Source organism: Sus scrofa, chromosome 1, assembly GCF_000003025.6.
Source record: "Sus scrofa isolate TJ Tabasco breed Duroc chromosome 1, Sscrofa11.1, whole genome shotgun sequence".
NCBI classification, from domain to species: domain Eukaryota; kingdom Metazoa; phylum Chordata; class Mammalia; order Artiodactyla; family Suidae; genus Sus; species Sus scrofa.
The window spans coordinates 269,086,401-269,108,301 of NC_010443.5; the positions used below are offsets into that span (position 1 = coordinate 269,086,401).

Here is a 21,901-nt window from a genome sequence, read left to right on the forward strand (position 1 = left end):
GTGTGGAGAGAAACTCTGGCAGGAGAGAAGGATGCCAATTGTAAGAGCCACAGAGATAAGCGGCACAGAAAGAGGGAGCAAGAGGCAGTCTTAACAACATTGGGCCCCTAGATCCAACTATGCCTGAAGCTGATGTTAATGCTAGAGTCCCAGCTGCATTAATCAATGAATTTCCTACCACCTTTGACTAACCAGGGTAAGTGTTTGAGCTAAGTGTCTCTCACCTGCAACTCTTTTTTTTGCGGGGGAGGACAGCTGGAGCATGTGGAGTTCATCAGGCTAGGGGCTGAATCAGAGCTGCAGCTGCAGGACTACGCCGCAGCAACTCAGGACCGAGCAGACAGTCTGCAACATAGACCAGAGCTTGGGGCAAAACCGGATCCCCGACCCACTGAGCGAGGCCACGGATCAAACCTGCATCCTCATGGATACTAGTCGGGTTTGTAACCCACTGAGCCACAACAGGAACTCCATGGATAGATTTTAATCATAATATGCTACTGCAATAAGGAAGAGGATCCAGCATGAACTGAATGCCACTTTGATTTGTATAGGGGTGACTGGGTATTTTAAAGGGAGGATGAGGGGGTTGAGATGGGGAAGGGCAGAAGCCTGGAGAGACTCAGTGAAAAATTAAAGAGTGAGTCGGGGCAGATGCTGATTAGGCCAGCTGTGTCTGCTAGCTGGCAATGATTGAAGGTGGGTTTTTTTTCTCCCACAGAGACTGGGAGACAGAGATCTGATCCTTCCTGATGATTACTTATTAAAGGGGTGGCTTTCAGGTCCTTGTAGGAGATAGAGATACAGCTCAGAGGGCCAGAGGAAGATCTCACAGTTGTAAGCCCTTTCTAGTAAGTGTTCTAAGAAGGAGTGGTTAAGGGCCTGTGGTCAGGTATTAGTTAAAACAAGGTAAATTCTGGAGTTCCCGTCGTGGCTCAGTGGTTAATGAATCCGACTGAACCATGAGGTTGCGGGTTCGATCCCTGGCCTTGCTCAATGGGTTAAGGATCTGGCGTTGCCGTCAGCTGTGGTGTCAGCTGCAGATGTGGCTCGGATCCCGCATTGCTGTGGCTGTGGTGTAGGCCAGCGGCTACAGCTCCGATTGGACCCCTAGCCTGGGAACCTCCATATGCCGTGGGAACGGCCCTAAAAATGGCGAAAAGACCAAAAAAACCAAGGTAAATTCTTTGGGCAGGCTGGAGCTTTCTCAGGCAGGCCCTTTAAGGAGGGCTGGGGTCATCCTAGGGACGTGACCTTGAGCTTTTAGAAACCGTGTTAGTGTTTAAGTCTTTCAGGGTCAGAGGAGGAGGTGGACAAAGTCACTTGTGCTGAAGGGTCTGCAGTTTTTATAGGTCAAGGCTGGGGCCTGGTGGAGAAGAGGGCTTGGAGCCTGGCTCACAGTTGGGTCAAGGAGAGAATTTTTGTCACTGGGTGCGGGGGACACACCCACCTGGCACGTGTGAGAAAGGAGTCCCTTGATCTGGGACCCGCGTCCAGGCTGTTCTTTGGGAAGCGCTCTATCCCACTGGGTGCAGCCTCAGAGGTCCTTTAGGGGCACAGAGGGCACTGGTGGTAGGTGTCAACCAGGACTGTCACAGGCAAAGCCAGGTCACCTCATGATTGGGCCCTGGTTCTGCCAGCACCCCTGATCTCCTTCACTCTGTGGTGGCCACGTGGGCTGCTTCATGGTTCTCCCTCCAAGGCCCTTCCCCTGGCAGGGCCTCCATCCAGGAAGATGCCCTTTCCCTGCGCACCCCCCCCACCAGCCAGGCCTGGCAGCCTCGTCTTGTCACCAGATTCAGCTCACTTCCCCCTGACTCCATGTTGTCTCTTGTCTGCTCACGGGCTCTTTTCTCTCCCTCAAGGGCTGTGGCCCTGTTACCTCCAGCCTTTCCCGACCCCTGCCCACTGCCATCAGCCCCCAGGAGAGGCCTGCTCTGTGCTCCCTTCTCCCTGATGCTGGCACATGGGGTCACAGTCTCACATTTAACCTTGGTCCCTTCCATGAGATAGCCATTCTGCATCCTGGCAGGGGCCCTGTTGGTCTGTTGCCAGCTGTACCCTCAGGGTCCGGGCACCGGGGTGTGGAGTGTCTGCAGAAGCAAAACAGGTGCTCCAGCCCAATCGATCTGCCACTTGTCCCCAGTGTGCAGTCGACCGGCCCTCTGGGCTGGGCTGGAAACCAACCCACCATCCCCTCCCCACCACAAATCCCACACCCGGGCCCACTGCCTGAGCTGGCCCAGGCCCCTCTCCACATCCCACCCCTTCGGCAAAAAAGACACTTTGCTCTTCTCCACTTTGCACAAAAATGTATTTCTGTGACATCCCAAAGTACAGACATTTATCCAGGCCCCGGGCGGTAAAGCAATGCGATGTGAGCTCTGCCCGGGGTCTGGCTCAGGCCACGTGAGCATGGAAGGGAGGGGCAGACGTGGCCCATCTGCTAAGCGGAGGGACTCAGGGCAGCTGCCCCTGCCCAGGGCTGGGAGGGGAAGGCCCCAGGGGAAAAAGGCCAGGTTCCTCTCCCCTGGGTGACTCATCCAGCCTGTCCTGTCTGGAGGCAGCCACAGGCCCAGGGAAGGAGGGAGAAGAAAAGCCACCCCTCAAGGGCCACCTGCAGAGTCGGCTCTGCTCCCAGGCCCCTTGTCCCAGAGGGGCCTTCTCACCGCCGTCGGTCCCACGAGAAGCAACTCGGAGTGACGCCGAGGGAGGACCACGGGGTGTTCTGAGATACAGTTTGTGGCTCACACTTCTCTGAAACACAGCACAGAGGTTTCCAAGGGAAGCCTGGGGGCAGAGCGGGAGGCGAGCGGGAAGGGCTCCAGAGGGCCGAGCCGGCCACTGCAGGCCCTGCCAAACGCTGGTCTGGAGGTGTCTGCCTCTTGCCACCACCCGGCAAGGCTGGCGTGGGGACCTCCTGCCTGGGAGAGAGGCGTGGGGTCCTGTGGGCAGCGGGGCAGGCAGGGGAGAATGAGGCAGGCTCAGTTCTGCTGGTGGGGTGCCTGGGCACCATGGGTGCTGCGGGCAATGGGGGTGGGGAGGGAGGGAGCAAGCCCCTGGCCCCACAAGGTGCTGGCTTCCAGGGCTGGGGGCAGGTTCTGGATATGTTTGGCAGAAGGGGCAGTGGAATCTGCCCGAGTTCTGACCAGCCCTGGGCTGGGGACTTCAACGGCCTGGGACCTGGTGGGAGACTAGGAGGCAGCCTCCGTAGCAGCGTGGCCTCAGGCAGGCCTGGCCCAAGGGCAGCAGAGCCACTGTGGGCCCTGCTCCTTGGGGGCCCTCCAGGGCTGGGGCCACCTGGATCTAGGCAGGTGGCTCACTTCCCTGCCCCAGAGGCCCATAGCCGGGAGCACCAAGGCATCTGGGAGACCCAGTGGGGTTACTTCTAATCCCCAAACCCCATCAGCTGCACCCAGGAACCTAGATGGGGTTCTCAGGCTTTGGTGGGCGGGTCAGGGTGCTAGAGTGGGCTGGCAAAGCCCGCCGCCTCTCCTAAGAGGGGGTGAGGCTGGGCTCTGAGATTCCAGGGCAAGGGCCGGACACTCACAACGTTAGAGGCATTTAGTTTGGCAGGGGCAGGAGTGAGTGTGGCAGCGATGAAGGCTTCGAGTTGGGGCTTGAGAATGGCCAAGGAAGCTGCAAGGACTCAGGGAGTGTTTCTTTTGTTTTTGTACAGAAATCATACACACAAAACTTCACACTTCCTAACCAAAAAAAAAAAATAATATATATATAATATATATATAATATATATATCTCACTAATGTTAAGGAAAAGCGTCGGTTGTGCAAAAGTCCCCCTGTGTCCCCTCCATCCAGTGGGAGGCTCCCCGAGTGGGCATCTGCCAGCGGGGCCGCTTGAGAGCGCGTCCTCCCGGCCCGTGGTCCGGAGCCGCGGCAGCTGTGGGGGCAGCTGTGGGGCGGAGGCCTCTATCTGGACGTGTCCATGTTCTCCTCTTTAAAGTTACTGCAGTGCTCAATCACCTTGCTGGAGACAATGGGAGAAGGAGGGTTGGAGGGCGGGCGGGTCGGGGTGGGCCTAGCCCCTCCCGGCTGATCAGGCTGCCGGCTTTGTTAGCAGGTGGGAAACCGTGATGCTGACACCCAGTGAGATGATGTGTACAAAGTGGCTGGCGGAGGGGCCGGTGTCTGTGGGGCACCCAGGAAACGGTACTTGTGGCCGCAAATACCATCAGCTCCCTGTGCTGCCCTCCTACCTCCCCAGGTCCCCCTTCCCACCTCTCAGCTCCAGGGCATCTGTGCTTAGGGGCTTCCCTGAGTGAGCTCAGGCCTGACCTCCAAAACCTCTGGTCCCTTCTTCAGCAACATCTTCCTTCCTCACTTTTTCCCTGCACACCCAGGCCTTTTTCTTCCCGACCATCTACTGGTGGTCCCCAAACTGGCTGCACATGAGGTTCTCCCAGAGATCCTGATCCAGCAGCAGGGCCGGGCAGGGCCAGGGCAGCTGTGCTGGCCCAAGTACAAAGGCCCAACGCCCTGCAGCGGCCAGGTCCCAGCGCCACGTTTGGGAAGCACCGCTCGTGCTCAGATCTCCAGTCTCTCTCCCACTCTCATCTGGCTCTTGGGAGCTGCTGTCCTGCTTCTGTCAGGTGTCACCCTGAACCCAGGACAGCCTTCCCAGGGTTCACACTGAGCTTCTAGCCTGGGAGAGTTGGTGTGTTCGCTGCAGCTTCCATGTGCTCAAGAGGTGCCGCAATGCCTTCTGGGAAGTAGGGATGCCTGGAGTGGGACAGGACCCTTGTTTGGGCCGAGCACCCTCACTGTCATTCACATCCTGCCATCGGGGTGGCCAGCCTTGTTACACATCTCAGGACTTCCAAAGATGTCCAACGTGATGGGGGTAGGTTATGGGTTAGTCTTACCCAGTACTTTTCAGATCTCCTAGGAGCCCTGCTGATAATGCATATTCCCAGCCCACTGCCCAGGCCCACTGGAAAAGAAAATCTAGGGGCGGGGCCTGCACGTTTTTAATGATTTTTTTTTTTTTTTGTCTGTGCCTGTAGCGCATGGAAATTCTTGGGCTAGGGGTTGAACCCACGCCACAGCAGTGACAATGCTGGGTCCTTAACCCACTAAGCCACTAGGGAGCTCCTTTAACAATCTTTTCAGGTGATTCTTTAGGGAGATTAAGTTGGAGGAGCACTCATTTTACCATTCTCAAACTCAGAGAAATCTATCACTTAATGTTTAAGCAGTACTTTCTGCCGAAAATAACTATAGAAAGAGCCGACACTCCCCAGTCCAGTGAGTCGATGGGTGGGGAGCGTCTGAGCTCCGGGCCCCTCTCTGATGGTGTTCTTCCTTCTACACTGTTTACAACGGGGGTGAACTTAACTACGCTCCCTTCTAGAATGGATCCTGGAGAAGGCAAGGTCGTTACTACTGACTGCAACACGTGGCATCCCTAAGGGTCCCTCCTGCACACTGACCGGTGCCAGATGCCAGCAGAAGACATCTGAGACAGGAGGAAAACCACGCAGCAGCAGAAGGCCTGATGGCCCTGCCGGATCTGGGACCTGCACATTCAGAAACTCATAGGCATTCTGCCTGATCCTTAGGATGTATTTTACATACTGTGTTCTCCCTTCTTTTTTTTTTTTTTTTTGGCTTTTTTTTTAGGGCCATACCCGTGGCATATGAAGGTTCCTAGGCTCGGGGTCTAATTGGAGCTACAGCTGCCAACCTACACCAGAGCCACAGCAACACGGGATCCGAGCTGCATCTGCAACCTACACCACAACTCATGGCAACGCCTGATCCTTAACCCACTGAGCGAGGCCAGGGATCAAACCCAAACCTCATGGTTCCTAGTCGGATTCATTTCCGCTTCGCCACGATGGGAACTCCCGTGTCCTCCCTTTAGTTGGAATATCTTTGGCCAGAAATAATGGCCAGTTCTGGCTGGACTTGCTAATGCCCAGCGATGAGAGGATAGGATTTGCTGGGAATAAAAGAAAACAAAGCTTACAAATGAGGGCCATGATGCTTCTTTGTTCAGAGCCTGCTCATCCAGTTTCCGGCGGGGCCATCATGACACTCCGGGAGGCCCCAGCAGGACGTCAGCATGCTGTCACCTCCACACCCAAAGCGCCAAGCTGGCCCTGGGAGTTTCAGCTGTTCCCAGCCCCGAGAGGGTCCGGCTGTGTCCCTCGTCCCCCAGCTCTGGGCTCCGAGCAGGAGCCCTGCCAGCGTCTTACCGGGCCATCTCCTTGGTCTCCTGCCTCGCGGTGGCCATCTTGATCACGTCCCTCAGGAGAGGCATCCCACCTTCTTTGATCAGCAGGGGGCAGTACTTGTCCGCTGTGGGGGAGGGGCAGGTGCAGGTGAGCAGGGAGGGTCTCCCATCCGCCGGCTGCCCGGAAGCCCACCCTTGCTGTGAGGACTGCCCTCCCGGGGCCTGAGGGGGGGCGCTGCTGCAACTGGGCACGAGCCGCCTTTGCCCAGCCCCTGAGGCCACCAGGGGGATGCAAAGGGTGACTCTCTCGGACGCTTCCATTCGTTGCGTCACAGTGGCACGTTCCCCCCAAATGTCACCCAGGCACGTGCCTTCTATTCTCTGAGTAGTTTTTGTAAAAACAGAGCTTCCTGTAAGCACTGCAATGGACTCAGGAACCTGTATCTATAACCGAGTACCTCTAGTGCTCCCGGGACCAGCCTGGATGGAACCGCTGGGTCTACCTATAGGGTGGCTTCATGCTTCACGCCAACAAAGAGCATTCTAGGCTTGGTATCCTGGTGTGTACACTCCACGGAGAACACAGGCATTTCAATGGCCCTTCAGCACCTCTGTGCAACAGAAGCTTTTTTGCTTTTTTCTTTTTTTCTTTTTTTTTGCTTTTTGGGGCTGCATCCGTGGCACATAGAGGTTCCCAGGCTAGGGGTCCAATCAGAGCTACAGCTGCCTGGCCTATGCCACAGCCACAGCAACTCAGGATCCGAGCCACGTCTGACCCACACCATAGCTCATGGCAACGCCAGATCCTTAACTCACTGAGCAAGGCCAGGGATCGAACCCACAACCTCATGGTTCCTAGTCGGATTCATTTCCGCTGCACCACAATGGGAATTCCCGATAGGAGCTATTTTTATCATTTCCATTTAATGATGAAAGAGCTGAGGTTCAGCGAGATGAAGTAATTCATTTAAAGTCACTCTAGAGGCTTGTCTGAGGGAGTCCCAGCTCAGGACACTTCCTCTGTGCTGCCTCTTTGAGGTAAGGTGCTCGTTTTAGTAAGACCAATCTTAAGGAATGATTTTTAAAAAGACCAGTTGCAAGCAGCTTATTGAACAGCTGGTATGTGCCAAGCACTCTTCTAAGCACTTTATACAGGCCCTGTTTCACAGCAATCCTATGAGGAAATACTATTATCTCATTTTAAGGATGAGGAAAATGAGGCACAGAGAGGTTGAGGAACCTGCTCCAAGTAACACAGCAAGTGGCAGAACCAGGTTTCAAACCCAGTCTTTCCCCAGGGCCTGCACTCTTATTCGCTCTGCCAGTAACAGGCCTGAGCCGCATGTGGCCCTGGGGCTTAGGGCTTTCTGCTGCTTCCCTCTTCACATCAATTTTTTTTTTTTTTTTTTTGCCTCACCCATGGCATGTGGAAGTTCCTGGGCCGGGAATTGAACCTGAGCCACAGCATCAACCAGAGCCACAGCTGTCATGATGCCAGACCTTTAACCGCTATGCCATAGGGGAACTCCCTCACGTCAATCTTATGAAGTAGCTGTTACTACATTTTGCAGAGGAGGAAACCAAAGCCCGGAGAGGTTAGGTAACTGCATGAGGTCACACAAGCAGTGACGGTGAGAACTAGGGTCAAACCTGGCCTGCCTGCAAAGTCTCTTAGAGTTGCGCCCTCTTTCCCCTCCCCCAAAGCCACCGGGCAGTGGGCAGTTCAGGCTCTTCTAAGAGAGGGTGCGAGTCTCTGAGGAAGTGAGTGTTTTTAAGTCTCTCCTCTTCCCTCAGGGGTTCGTTCTCGGCTGGGGTTGGTCTTAGTCTGCCTCACAGGAGGCATGGAGAGCTTGGACTCTTGGCTCAGGTGGAAGCAGGACACAGCAAGAAAGCTGCCTGGGATGTCCAGATGGGCCAGGGCTGCCTGTGGGGACGAGCCAGGGGCCAGCCATGACGCTGGCATCCCACCGCTGTGGGCAAGCGGAGGGCCGTGTGCCGAGGCGCAGACGCCGACACCAGCTCTCCCGCTGCTGCCACCCAGGCCGTCGCCTCCTGGAGGCGGGTCTGCTCTCAGCGCACAGGTGGTCAAAGGGCAAGAGGGCACACTCACGGTAGACAGACACCAAGTTGTACAGGGCCCAGGTGGCCCAATGCTGGCTGACAGGCGAGATGCCCTGGGGAAGGAGGCGAAGGATTGGCTCAAATGACCTGTAGGAAGAAAAATCGAGGTCACTTTTGAGGCTGGGCATTGGCGGGGTGGGGGAGGGTTCACTGCCTCTTGTTGGAGGTTTCTCCTCAGTGGAGGGTCCTGTGACAAGCAGGCCAGTGGAGGCAGCGGGGAGGGGCCCGGGGGCGTCTGGCCCTCCAGCCCACTGCAGGCTCCACAAAGGGAGCTCCCCCGGGACAGAGGTCGGGCGTGTGGACTCACAAGGGAGGTGGTGCTGGAGCTGGGGCCCCAGCAGGGAGGAGGGCCCAGGCTGGGGCGGGGGGCGAGGCGCCCAGGGAAGCAGAGGAGAGGGACAGCACGCCCTGTAAAGGCCTTCCACGGGCCATCTGGGGTCATTGTCCCAAAGCCTGAAAACTGTACGTGCAGCCCTGGGCCCCGGCCAGTGACTCCACGTCACCTCTCATCGGTACCGAGTATCGGCCAAGCGGAGGATGAGCCTGGTCCCCCCAACGTGGGGGTTCAGCTTCAACATCCATCATACAGGGTGGCCCGGCCGCATGTGGAAAGGGACCCAGGCATAAAATGACAAGGGAGACCCAGAGCTTGTGGCTGCAAATTCAGTCACGAGACAGTAAGACTTGATGCCAGTTGGAGTGAAGGTAATTAAATCCGTGCCGAGAAAAACTGCTAGAAGGGGAGATGCCACAATGGTCGAGGGGATTCTCTTTCAGGGAATGAATGGTTTCCGTTTTGTTTCCTGTTGTGTGTCTGTGTTGCCTCGTTTTTTTCCCCACAACTAAACAGGTATCAAATGTTTGTAAACTGTAGGCTCTGGGCCCATGCAGGTTTGGATGTGTGAACGGGGCACGGTGCTGTAGAGGTGTGATGTGTGCCTTTCCGCGCTCTGCTGGTGGTGGGCTACACTCCGAGTAGCAGGACCGGGAGAAGGGCACGCAGCTCTGAGCAGACCTGGTTGGAATGGGCACGCGTGCGGCCCCTGCCCTGCCCCACCCCGCCCCAGCCCTCACCTGTAATTGATATTTCTCCGGGAGTTGATGTCCCAGCTCTGGATGGCTGCCCACATGCGCTCCTCCACCTCCTCCCGCTGGGGCTCACAGATGCCCCAGGCCTCAGGCCCATCAAACATGATGTGGGAGAGGACGCCACAGGCGTTGTAGGAAACCTCAATCCCATCGGCCTTGCTCTCGAGGAGGTTGCTGCCAAGAAAGAAAAATGCAATCCTGTCCCCCAAGTCCCTCTTCAGATAGTAGCTGCTGGACCTCTACTTGCAAACCAGATGCCAGAGGTACTACTGATTTCTTTACTGCTTAAAATGCCCACCCAGATGACTTCTGAAAGGGATTTGGGGTTGCTTAAGGTCAGATATAGCTATAAGAGGACCATTTAAGAAGGGCTGAAAGGGTAAGAAAGTGCATCATAGAGTGAAGGCAACAATTATAACAGAACAGTTGTTGCAATGAGCACTGACTAGAGCTCTTAGCATCCTGGTAGCCAAGGCAAAAAGAGAAAGAAGTACCAACCTAAAGACACTGATGAACTGGGAAGTCATCAGCTGGGGCCGTAGCTCCTTCACCTCGGCTACGTTCCCCAAGAGTCCCAGCATATTCCGATGCAGTTCCTGCTTCTCTGGGAACTCCTGGCAAAATGAGAGCCATTGGGGCTATATCAATTAGTACTTACTGAGTGTCGGGTGTTGATAACCTAGAAGCTTTATGAACATCTGTCTGGCCATTTCAGCTGGACAAACAGGGGTGCAGTATGCTGCCCTCCTACCTCCCAGTGCCCCTGGGACAGTGCTGGGCACGCCCCACAAGGGGTAAAATGGGGCTCCCTGCCACAAAATCAAAATCAAAATCAAAGGCTGAGATCTAACCTATGAAAGTATGAACGGGACAAACATCTATTTGCCAAAGCTCAAAAGCTTCGTCTAAGGGAATCCTTTTGGAGATCAGGGCAAGAAAACAAAGAATGAATTTTATGATGAACAGACCAGCCCACTGGACAGACTCGGTCCAGCTGAAACCCCCGTGGACCCCAGGGGGACACGGGGCAGTCTGAGGAATCACTGCTGGAAGGACGGGCGGGGTTCTCCTGGGAGGCAGGGTCAGGGCAGAACCCCGGGGCTCCCGTGAGCCGCCATCCTGGGCCGGTGGGCCTGTGGGTTGGCCCCGCTGCCCTTCTGCTGATGGAGTCAGCTGGCGGGGGGCCGAGGGGCGGGTGGGGGAGCTGGCGCCACCTTCAGGCAGTCCAGGAAGAGCTTCATGCCATTGAAGTTGAGGAACATCTCGCAGTTGTCGGGCGTCTCGTCCGTGATGTTCCACAGGGCGCTCCAGGAGAACTCCATCACCTGGTCACACTGAAGGCGGGCAGGGCTCAGCACGGCGCCGCCTGGACGGGCCCCGCAGACTCCCGGCACCCGGTCAGGGGGCCCCCTGACAATGCGGACCTCCCCCCCAGGGGCCAACCCGTGCCCTCAGGCTAGGGGAGGGCCGAGGTGGCTCCATGAAGACTCAACTTACTATCTTGTCCAGCAGCTTCTTCTGGATGAGCTTCAGCATGGTCTGGGGGCAGAGAAGAGAACTTGAGGGGGGCCAGGGCTTCAAGAGCTACCACGTCCCCCCACAACCAAGATGGCAAGAGGAGGCAGCAACTCTACCCTGTGACGACCTCCTGACAAGGCCAAGTCTGCCTATCTACTGGGGAGGCTGCTGGAAGAAGTACACTGCAGAGACCTGGCACTTGGCATCAGGAGGCCTGGGTGCTAGTTCTGGCCCGACCCGGGCCCCGATGTGGCTGCGGGCATGGCCCCAAACGAGAGGAGGAGATCGGATGTGCCTTCCTCATTCTTTCCTTTCTTCAGCAGACATCTATCATCTCCCCAGGGCACACCCAACCCTGTGCTAGGAAGTGATGGAAGGAACAAGCCTGGCAGCTTTCCCTGTGGGGCTCACACCAGCGGGGAAGCCAGCACTAAACACATGATCCCAGGGGTACGATTTAATCCCTGGTGGGAAGACATGCTGGGGGCTCCTGGCCTGGGGAGGCAGGACCTACGTGCTCAACGGGGCTAATGGGAGGGAGGAGGGGCTGGGAGAGGACGACAGAGCCTTCTAGATGGAGCACATCTGCGGGTCCTCGGCATAACTTTCACTGTCAGGAAACTCCTCCCTTGGTCCAGCCTCAATCCACCCTGCGGCAGTGGGGGCGAAGGAGAGAGGGCAGCCCGCATGCACACACGCACGCACCACCACGAAGCCCATCTTGCCCACGGCCTCCTTGTGGTCATTGTCCACCTGGCAGACCAGGGCGTTGCACAGGTGCACGGCGATGCGCTGGATGGACTCGTCCTGCCGCGTGGGGTTGAGGATGCTGAGCAGGAGCTCGTTGACCCGGCGGTACTGGAACTCCAGCTCCTCGGGGATGCTGAAGTTGCACAAGGTCAGGCAGCAGTTCCGCTGGACCTGGGAGGGGCCGGGAGGCAAGGGGAGCACACTCAGGGTCAGACTTGGGAGCGAGACTCCAGGGGCTCCCTAGAGGTCTGAGGTCATCCAGAGCTGTGGTGGTTCAGGAAGGCTTTCTGGAAGAAGAGACTAAAAAAACTAATTTTTAAAAAATATTAAAAAAAAAAAAAGGTGAAATGTAACATACAGAAGAGTGCACAAAACCCAAAGGTACAGTTTTATGAATAATTAGAAAGCAAACGAGGTTTTCAACACCATGTGATCACCACCTGGGCCAAGACGCCAGCACCCGCGAGTTTCCTGATGGCTCAGTGGGTTAAGGATCTGGTGGTGTCACTGCTGTGGCTCTGGTTGCTGCTGTGGTGCAGGTTCTCAGTCCCTGGCCAGGGAATTTCTGCATGCCATGGGCACGGCCAAAAAAAAAAAAAAAGACGCTCTAGCATCTTGCTGCTTTTTGCTATACTGTAGGTTTGCAAGATCAACTACGTTGTCATAAATAGCTGAACTGTTCGTGCCCACCCAGGGATTTAAAAAAAAAAAAAAGAAAGGAGCCGAAATGCATTCATGTTCTCCATTTACAGTGCAGAATTCCAGTTTATTTATCTAGTCCACGGCCGGACGTTCAGAAGACACCAGGGTCTGGCTATCTCGGGCAAGGTCCTGTACCTGCATCCCAGTGTCCACGGGTGTGGGCTCCTCTCGGACACCCAGGCGTGGTGTGGAGCGTCTGGGTCACTAGGCGGGCGTGTCTTCAGCTTTACCAGGTAATGAGAGGCTGTTCCCAAGGCAGCTGTACCCGTCTTCATTCCCACCGGCAGCAGTGGAAGAGTTCGAGGCGCTCCACACCTTCAATTTCGCTTTCCGTTATTTAAGTATTTTCATAGTATTCTCAGCACGCTTTTCTCGTAGTTGAATTCCTTCCATCCTTTCTCATTAGATGTTAGAAATCCACCAGACTTCATTACTTACATAAGGTTGTTAACGCTATCCTTTCCCCCACCCCAATATACACATATTCTGTAATTCGAGAAAAAATTTATTTGATTTTATTTGGTCTTTGTTTTGCCTTTTCTAGGGCCGCTCTCGTGGCATATGGAGGTTCCCAGGCTAGAGGTTTAATTGGAGCTGCAGCTGCTGGCCTACACCACAGCCACAGCAACGTGGGATCTGGGCCACATCTGCGACCTACACCACAGCTCACGGCAATGCTGGATCCTTCACCCACTGAGCAAGGCCAGGGATCGAACCTGCAACCTCATGGTTCCTAGACAAATTCGTTAACCACAGCGCCATGACAGGAACTCCAAATAAAATTTATTTTAAATTATAAAAGCAATACTTACTCACTGTAAACAGTGCAAATAATACTATCTGAGCAGAAAGGTAAAGTCCCTCATTTCATTCTTCAGAAGTAATAGCTGTTAAAAGTTTGATCACATCTTTCTAGATTTTTTTTTTCTTTTGCTTTTTAGGGCTGCAACTTAGGCATATGGAGGTTTTCACAGGCTTGGGATCTAATCAGAGCTGCAGCTGCCAGCCTACACTACAGCCGAAGCAACGCAGGATCAGAGCTGTGTCTGCAACCTACGCCACAGCTCATGGCAATGCCAGATCCTTAACCCACTGAGCGAGGCCAGGGATTGAATCTGAGTCCTCATGGATACGAGTCAGATTTGATTTTGCTGCACCACAATGGGAACTCCTTTCTAGGTTTTTTTTTTTTTTTTTTTTGGTGGAGAACATGGGCGATGATCTTTCTAGATTTTTTTTACCATGCAAATAGAAATATATATTTGGGGGAGAGAGGCAAAAAAAGGTTTTATCCATATTGGTCCCAAACTTTGCTTCACTTATCGACATGCAGGGCCAGCCATCCTTTCACGTGAGCATGTCCAGGTTTACCATCAGATCTTATCATGTGGGTTGATCTTACGTTACTTTTCCAGGTCCAGGCCCCTACTGCTAAAGCACTCTGGTGTCCTCTGACTTCTATTTAATCGAAAGGGAAGATGTATAGATATCTTTTGCCTCTGAGAACACTTCTAACTGTGGCACACCCAGGCCAAAAGAGAAATGCAGTTAAGAGTTTTGGCAGGTTCTGCCCGATGCCCTTCGAAGCGGTTGTTACCAGGGGGAAGGGAGAGTGTGCTTCCCTCGCCTTTGTCAATGCTGGATGACATCAAGCTCTCAAGACGAAATGTCATACCTTGTTACTTTCTTTTCTATTCTTTTTGTCTTTTTAAGGCTGCACCCTCAGCATATGGAGGTTCCCAGGCTAGGGTTTGAATCAGAGCTGTAGCCACCAGCCTACACCACAGCCACAGCAATGCCAGATCCTTAATCCACTGAGTGAGGCCAGGGATCGAACCTATGTCCTCATGGATGTGAGTCAGATTCATTTCCTCTGAGCCATGACAGGAACGCCGTATCTTGTTATTTTAATTTTGGTTTCTTTGATAGAGTTGCTTAGTTTGTTTGGGAGTCTTTTTTTGGGGGGGGGTGCGGGGGGGGTGCACGCACCCAGAGCACACAGAAGTTCCTAGGCCAGGGGTTGAATCCGAGCCACAGCAGCAATCTGAGCCACAGCAGTGATAATGCCAGATCCTTAACCCACTGAGCCATGAGGGAACCCCAGCCTTTTCCTTCTTTTCTTTTTTTTTTAAAACAGACACTCCTTTTACCTGATTATAAAATCAATCTCAATGTAGGAAAAAGTTGGTCTGAAGTCTGGAGTTGGGAGTTTCCATGGTGGTGCAGCGGAAACAAATCTGACTAGTATCCCCGAGCGTGCGGGTTCGATGCCTAGCCCTGCTCAGCGGTATTGCCGTGGGCTGTGGTGTAGGCCGCACATGCTGCTCGGATCCCGCATTGCTGTGCCTGTGGCATAGGCTGGCAGCTGCAGCTCTGATTTGACCCCTAGCCTGGGAACTTCCATATGCCTCAGGTGCAGCCCTAAAAGGCAACAAAAAAACAACTCTGGAGTTGGCAGGCCAGGGGAAAGGGGGCCTCCTCATCCTTGAAGGGGCTGGCTGCATTCCCCACCGGAGCCTCGCTAGAGGACAACTTGAGAATACAGGCCAAATGCTTTAAAGATTCACACACCCACGGGTCTACTTTGAGACACATCTCATAAGGACCATCAGTTAAGTGTGGTCACCAAAGCCTTATTCGAAATAGCAAAAAATAAAAAGCAATCGAGGCGTTCTCTTTGTTGGGTCAGTGGGTTAAGGACCCGATGTTGTCTCTGCAAGGATGCAGGTTCAATCCCTGGCCTCGCGTAGTGGGTTAAGGATCAGGCGTTGCTGTATGCTTGGCGTAGGTTGCAGTTGTGGCTCAGCTCCAATGTGGCTGTGGCTGTGGTGCTTCAGCTCCGATGGAGCCCCTGGCCCGGGAACTTCCATGTGCCACAGGTGCCACCGTAAAAAGCACAAACAAAAAAAGCAATCTAAATGTTCAGCTGTGTGGGGCTGACTCAGTAACTACAGCCTGTGTATTTGTGGGGATGAGGCTTGGCCATGGCCTCTGGGCCCCAGCACAGAGTCAGCACCAGGGCAGCCTCTCCCTGGATGTGGACGCTGGGCACTCTGCTGACACCAACAATTAGGAAGCTGAACCGCTAAAACCAACTGCCAGGGGGAGGAGAGCAGGGATTGGAACAACTTTCACTTTCTGGCTCATACATCTCCGTATTACTTGAATTTGTTTTCTAAGCATTAGATACCTCACTTCTTTAATCAGAAAAGACACATTACTTTGAAAACTTTGTTGTAGAAATGTTGGTTGAGCTGAGAGAGATTCACATTCACAAGACACTGTTAAAATGAAACTCCACATTACACCAACAGTACACACACGACGCTCCCTTCACGCAATAAATATGCACAGACTAAAAAGGCAGGACAACAGACGGGGTTAGTGGTGGCTAACTCTGCATGGTGGGGTTATGGGTGCTTTTGTTTATATCTGTAATTATAATTTTTCTCCAGTAAATTTTTTTGTCTTTTTTAGGCCAGGGATCAAACCCACGGCCTCATGGATACTAGTCAGTTTTGTTAACCACTGAGCCACAGCGGGAACTCCTCCAGTAAAATTGTTTTTTTTTTTTTTTTACTATGTTTACAATAAAAGTAGCTATGGAAAAAAAATACCCTGCCCCCCAGCAGAGTGTTACTGGGCCTCAGGGCTGGGCGGTCAGCACGGGCAAAGGCCCAGAGGCAGGACGACAGGGTCCCTGGGGGAGGGGGCAGCAGGCCATGGACTGGCCAGGTTACGTGGGTCTGAGTGCCGGGTCCCAGAGTCGGGGAGCGATGCTGTGGGGCAGGGGGATGGCCCAGAGCCAGCAGAGGGAGCGGGAGAGCAAGCGCGGCGCTGGCGGGACATGGCCAGGCCGGGGTCCAGGGCGAGCAGGAAGGGGGGAGGCTGGGCCAGCGCATGCAGCGGGGAGGGGCTCACCGTCACCTCCTGGTAGGATTCCATGCCATTCAGCACCACCTGGATGACCTGCCGGCGCAGCTTGACGCTCTGCTCTGAGCGGTACTCGGAGTTGGTCAGGTAGAAGAGGGCGGCGCTGCCTGTCACCTGAATGTTCTTGTCGTACTTGTGGCACTTGAGGGCCGTGATGACCAGCTGTTCAAGGACAGAAGAAGGGCCGGGGTGGGCCAGCCCTGTCGAGGTTGTGCCGGGACAGCTCCTCTGGGGCAGGGCTCACCCCCAGAAGCTGAGGCTGGGGAGCGGGAACGGGGGACAGGCCATGGTTCGGGGCAAAGTAGGTGCTGCGCGGTGGGGCTGGGCTCGGGAAGTAGGACGCCGGGGCCCCGAGGTGGCGGAGGGGGCAGGGGGAGGGAACGGCGGGAGGGGAAGGCTGACCTTCAGGGCCCGGAGAAGCTGGTTGCAGCGTTCGATGCGTGCGATGTCGAAAAGCAGGTTGATGGCCCGTGAGGTGATCTCCGGCCTGTGCTCCGTGTAGGCCTCGATGGCGTTCAGCACCTGCTCCTCATTTTTGTCGCCGCTCACCTGGAGGTGGAACATGCTCAGAACATCCCGGAGCAGGGGGGACCCACCGCCTCTAGCCCCGGGCCAGCCCTCCCCCTCCCATCGTCGGGGCCCTGGTCCCCCCGCCCCCCGCCGCCCCACCTTGTAGGCCGGGATGTGCGTGAGGCGGCACAGGGAGGTCTCAAAGAGCCCGAGGAACTGCAGTGGCCTCTTCAGAGCCCGGAAAGGCATGATGCTGCTCTTGGAAGGCTCGATGCTGAGGGAAGAGCGTGCAGGGGTCAGTGGCCTGGGGCCTAGGGCTGCCCTGGGTTCAGTGCAAAGGAGGGCCTCTCCCTGGGGAGGGCAAGGCATTTCCTTGGGTCCCTCGGCTACACCCTCCAACCTTGCCTTTTTTCTCAAGGGCAGGGGACTGACACGGACCCCCAGCTCTTGATGGAAGGGAGACACGTTACACTGCAGAACCCGTGGGACGGGAGATACTGTTGCAGCCATCTCTGGAAAGTCCTGCCTGCCATTCTAACGAGGATGTGTCACCACCCTCGGGAAGGGGAGTGCCTGTCAACCAAACCCTGCTCCAGTCCACCATCAGCTGCATGGGTTCAGTTCAGATCTCTCAACCAGTAACCTGGAGACCAGCCTAACTGGTTCCTTCCTACCGGCCTCACCCTAACACCACCACACCATCTCCAGCCAGTCTGAGTGCTGTAATTTCCCAGTCACTCCTGGGGCTTGTACCCCCTGCCTTTGCACATGCTGTTCCCTCTGCTAAAACACCCTTCCTCTGGCAAACTCACAATGAGCTTTTGGCACAGCCTGGAAGCCATTCTCCCTCCTTCCTGATCCTTAGGGCAACCCCAGAGCTCTTTGCTTCCCCTACCGCAGCCCCACTAACGACTTGTCTGGCCCCACTAGCTCATATGGACTCGAGGGGGCCTGATTCGGTTCTTTATCTCTGGCGCCCAGCCTGGCACGTGCCAGAGGGGCCCGCGGCCGATGCTTGTTGAGTGACACCCCGAGAGCACCCAAGACAGGCGGGGCCCCACCTGGTCTGTCCCGCCTCCTCGTCCATCTTGGAGATGCTGCAGTTCTCCAGGATCATGTGGCCAGAGATGTCCAGGGACATCAGGTTCCCCAGCTTCTGCACAAAGAGGCTCAGCACCTTGCGGGTCAGCTTGAACTTGTAGTAGCTGGAGAGGCGGTCTCGGGAGATGTCCAGGTGTCTGGAGATTGGGGTGGGGGACACACATCAGGAGCTGGACACAGAAGTGGGGGGCTGCCGCGTAGACCCCTGCTGCTTCAGTCCGTGGCAGGGGAGGGCTCACTCCGGCTATAAACGCTCCAGGGTGTTCTGAGAAAAACCTATTGGGACCCAGTGCCCTGAACAGCCCGGCTCCAGCCTAGACGGTGGGTTTAAGAAGGGGAACTGTGTCTTCCGTCCCCATCTTCTGCCTGGCCGGGGGCTCAGGAACCTTCTGGGACGGCCCGCCCCCGCCTCCCCGCCCGCCCCAGCGCGCACGCGCAGGGCCGCCGCCGGCTCACCGCAGCTTGTGCAGCTGGACGATGACGCGGATGTGGTCGTCGGACAGGTCCATGTTGTAGAGCACAAGCGACACCAGGCTGTCCTTCCACTGGGTCAGGAAGGCCGCGTCGCTCGTCTGAATGCCCGACAGGTCCAAGGCGGCCAGCGAGTGCAGCGGCCGCAGCAGGGACTCCACGGGGACCCCGTCGATCATGCGGCCCAAGTTGAGGAAGCGCAGGCGGCTAAAGCCCTCGAAGGTGAAGTCCTTGACCAGCACCTGGCACGTGGGGTTGACGAGGCACTCGTCTTCACAGCCGCCCGGGTTCTCTTCCTCGTAGAAGATGTTGGCGCAGCCGAAGAGGCTCAGGGACACCAGGGTGTGGCTGAAGCTCCTGAGCGTCTGCAGGCTCTTGGCGGACAGCTTCTCACAGTTGGTCAGGTACAGCTCCACCAGGTCCTGGCGGCGGGCACAGCCCCGTCATCACCTATGCCCCACCCCCGGCCCCGGGCCAAAGGCTGGGCCCCGGGCCGGAGCTGGGCTTGGGGAGGGGGCCACACAACAGAAGAGCCCTGGAGGGGCCTCGGGATCCCTGTGCCAGTCGCCGTGTGACCGTCTCGGGGCAGCCTCACCTCAGCCATCCCGGTGCCTGGTGACTGCATCTCACCTGCTTGCGGATGGCTTCCAGGTCCTGGTCCTGCACCAGGTCCTCTCGGAGGTGGATACGGGTGAGGCGGGTGCTGCGGGGGTCCGAGAAGAGGCTGAAGAAGCTCTCGTGGGGCTCAAAGTTGCAGGCGGCATTGACCAGCTCCACATACCTGGGAGGGAGGAAGCCTGGCTCAGGGCAGGGCCCTCACCTTCCCTTGGAGGCCCAGCACTCCCTGCCTCTGAAGCCTTCTCTGACCATCCGGCGTCACCCTCCGTCTGCTCCTCATAGAACCTGGCTGGATCCTGACTACCCTACAGGTGAGATTAGGGTGGCCCTAGGAACCAGGAGCCCAAAGGCAGACCAACTGGCGATGAAGGGGCCTCTTTTTTTTCTTTTTCTTTTCTCCTTTTTGGCCACACCTGCGGCATGTGGATGCTCCTAGGCCAGGGACTGAACCCCTGAACCACAGCCTTGACCTGAGCCACAGGGGTGACAACGCTGGATCCTTAACCCACTGCACCATGATGGAACTTCCTTAAGAGGTATCTCATCAGTGGCAAATCCCAAGCATCTTCCACCCAAACTGTAGACACTTCCTTAACAAATACACACGTCCAAGGAGTTCCTGTTGTGGCACAGTGGAAATGAATCCAACTAGTAACCATGAGGTTACGGGTTTGATCCCTGGTCTCGCTCAGTGGGTTAAGAATCCAGCATTGCCACGAGCTGTGGTGTAAGTCACAGATGCAGCTCGTATCTGGCATTGCTGTGGCTGCGGTTGTGGCCTAGGCCGGTGGCTGTAGCTCCAATTCAAACCCTAACCTGGGAACTTCCATATGCCGCGAGTGCGGTCCTGAAAAGTTAAAAAAAAAAACACACACACAGACACACACACCTGTCCACACTCCTCATTTTTTTTTTTTTTCTTATGGCCACATGTGCAGCATATGGAAGTTCCAGGTTCAGGGTTGAATTGCTGCTGGCCTATACCAGAGCCACAGCAAGGCCAGATCTGAGCTGCATCACTGACCTTCACCACAGCTCACAGCAACACTAGATCTACTGAGCAAGGCCAGCGGCCAGCGATTGAAACTGAATACTCATCAACACTATGTTGGGTTCTTTTTTTTTTTTTTTTTTAAATCTGTTAGCTTTTATTTTATTTCTTTTCTTTATTTTATTTTATTTTTTTGGTCTTTTCTAGGGCCACACCTGTGGTGGGAACCTGAGGTTCCCAGGCTAGGGGTCCAATCAGAGCAACAGCTGATGACAGCAACATCAGATCCAAGCTGAGTCTGCGACCTACACCACAGCTCACGGCAATGCTGGATCCTTAACCCACTGAGTGAGGCCAGGGATCGAACCTGCAACCTCATGCTTCCTAGTCGGGTTCGTTAACCACTGAGCCACAATGGGAACTCCTCATCTTTAAGCCACCTTCTGGTTCATTGATCAGTCCCTCCCAGGATCCTTTCCAACAAGAAGACTGAGCTGAGGGATTTGGAGTTCTCAGCTGGGTACAGGGCCAGCATGCAAGAAAACTGTTGAGATGCCAGCTGATATAAGGATCCTGACCTGGTGGAAAAGGCTGTGGAACCAAACACTCTGGAATTGAAATCTGGGCTTGGCTGTTCACACTACCTGGGCAACTTCACACAAGTTAAGCCGACTTTCCCAGACCTCACTTTCTTTATCTGTAAAATGGACACAACTCTGATCTGCAGTGTGTCCAACCTAGTGCCTGACCCACATTAGAGGATCAGAATAATGACAAGTTGGGCTTTCAAGTCACACACAGGTTCCCGCTTTTTTTAAATCTCCTTTTTACGGCTGCACCTGCGGCACATGGAAACTTCTGGGCTAGGGGTCAAATTGGAGCCGCAGCTGCAGGCCTATACCACAGCCATAGCAAGACGGGATTCAAACCATATCTGCAAACTACACTGTAGCTTGCAACAATGCCAGATTCTTAACCCACTGAGGCCAGGGATCAAACCTGCATCCTCACAGGTTCTTAACCCACTAAGCCACAAGGGAACGCTGAGGTTTCCACTTTTATATGCACCTGTTTGACCTAGCAATTTCCTGTTGGGCACTTGGACTAATTCCCAGAAGTCAGGCTCCATCCTGCTAGGAGTCTCTCTTCATGGGGTGTCACTTGGAGGAACCACATAGAGAGTTTCTGAACAATTTGATCCGCTCATGCCTCCATTATTCTGGCACTGGGATGTAAGCCTGTATGGGTTCAGGTTCACACACAGACATGTTCATAGGTGTGTGCATGCATGTGAGCACACACACACACACAGAGCACACAACCCCTTCATTTATATTACATAAGAGGTTTCTACAACCTCTCATAGGTGTCACACAAACATGCAGTTTCACACTCAAACCTCCCTGTGCTGCAGAAGCCCACGTGTGTACACACATGGTCTTTCCAGTGATACAACTTCACGGTTACGGAGATGCTGGTGTTATCCTGTGCCCAGGATCCCACATGCGTGCACACCCCCACACAGTGCACACCCGATGCTCCCAATCTCCACACACACTCAGGCTGACAGCCTGCCCCTGCCCCGAGCCCCGGGCCTGCTCACTCATTGACGAGCCGGTCACAGATCTCGCTGGGCAGGAAGATGTCTGGATGCAGCCGCAGGGTCTCCTTGTCCAGCAGGTAGCCCAGGGTGCCGTCCAGGTTGCGCAGGCAGAAGTCGGTGCAGAGGGCCATCAGGGACTCGGGGGTGTCGGACGCCATGCTGGGAGCAGGCAGTGGGCCACTCCGGGACAGGGGCCCCCAGGGGCAACGGTGCCTCTGCAACACTCACAGGATCATTGGCAGAGCCACAGCCTGGGGAACAGGGAAGAGGCAAAGTGAGCCACGCACATGGGCCAG

The 21,901-nt window shown here is 55.2% G+C and overlaps 1 protein-coding gene across 4 annotated transcripts in view; it reads right to left on the reverse strand.

Annotated features, from left to right (window-relative positions):
- The window catches only part of ZER1 (zyg-11 related cell cycle regulator), a 33,200-nt gene continuing 13,594 nt past the window's right edge, over nucleotides 2,296-21,901 (reverse strand). For 2 of the 4 annotated variants that reach the window (XM_021072684.1, XM_021072722.1), the window contains exons 2-16: nucleotides 21,606-21,856; nucleotides 19,024-19,174; nucleotides 18,379-18,815; nucleotides 17,883-18,059; nucleotides 16,981-17,095; nucleotides 16,714-16,860; nucleotides 16,300-16,473; nucleotides 11,632-11,847; nucleotides 10,906-10,947; nucleotides 10,623-10,742; nucleotides 9,907-10,022; nucleotides 9,394-9,582; nucleotides 8,309-8,406; nucleotides 6,221-6,323; nucleotides 2,296-3,990 (exon numbers count right to left, since the gene is read on the reverse strand). In XM_021072684.1, the coding sequence (XP_020928343.1) occupies nucleotides 3,933-3,990; nucleotides 6,221-6,323; nucleotides 8,309-8,406; nucleotides 9,394-9,582; nucleotides 9,907-10,022; nucleotides 10,623-10,742; nucleotides 10,906-10,947; nucleotides 11,632-11,847; nucleotides 16,300-16,473; nucleotides 16,714-16,860; nucleotides 16,981-17,095; nucleotides 17,883-18,059; nucleotides 18,379-18,815; nucleotides 19,024-19,174; nucleotides 21,606-21,763 (2,301 nt within the window). In that variant the 5' untranslated portion in view covers nucleotides 21,764-21,856 and the 3' untranslated portion in view covers nucleotides 2,296-3,932. 4 annotated transcript variants of the gene reach the window in all.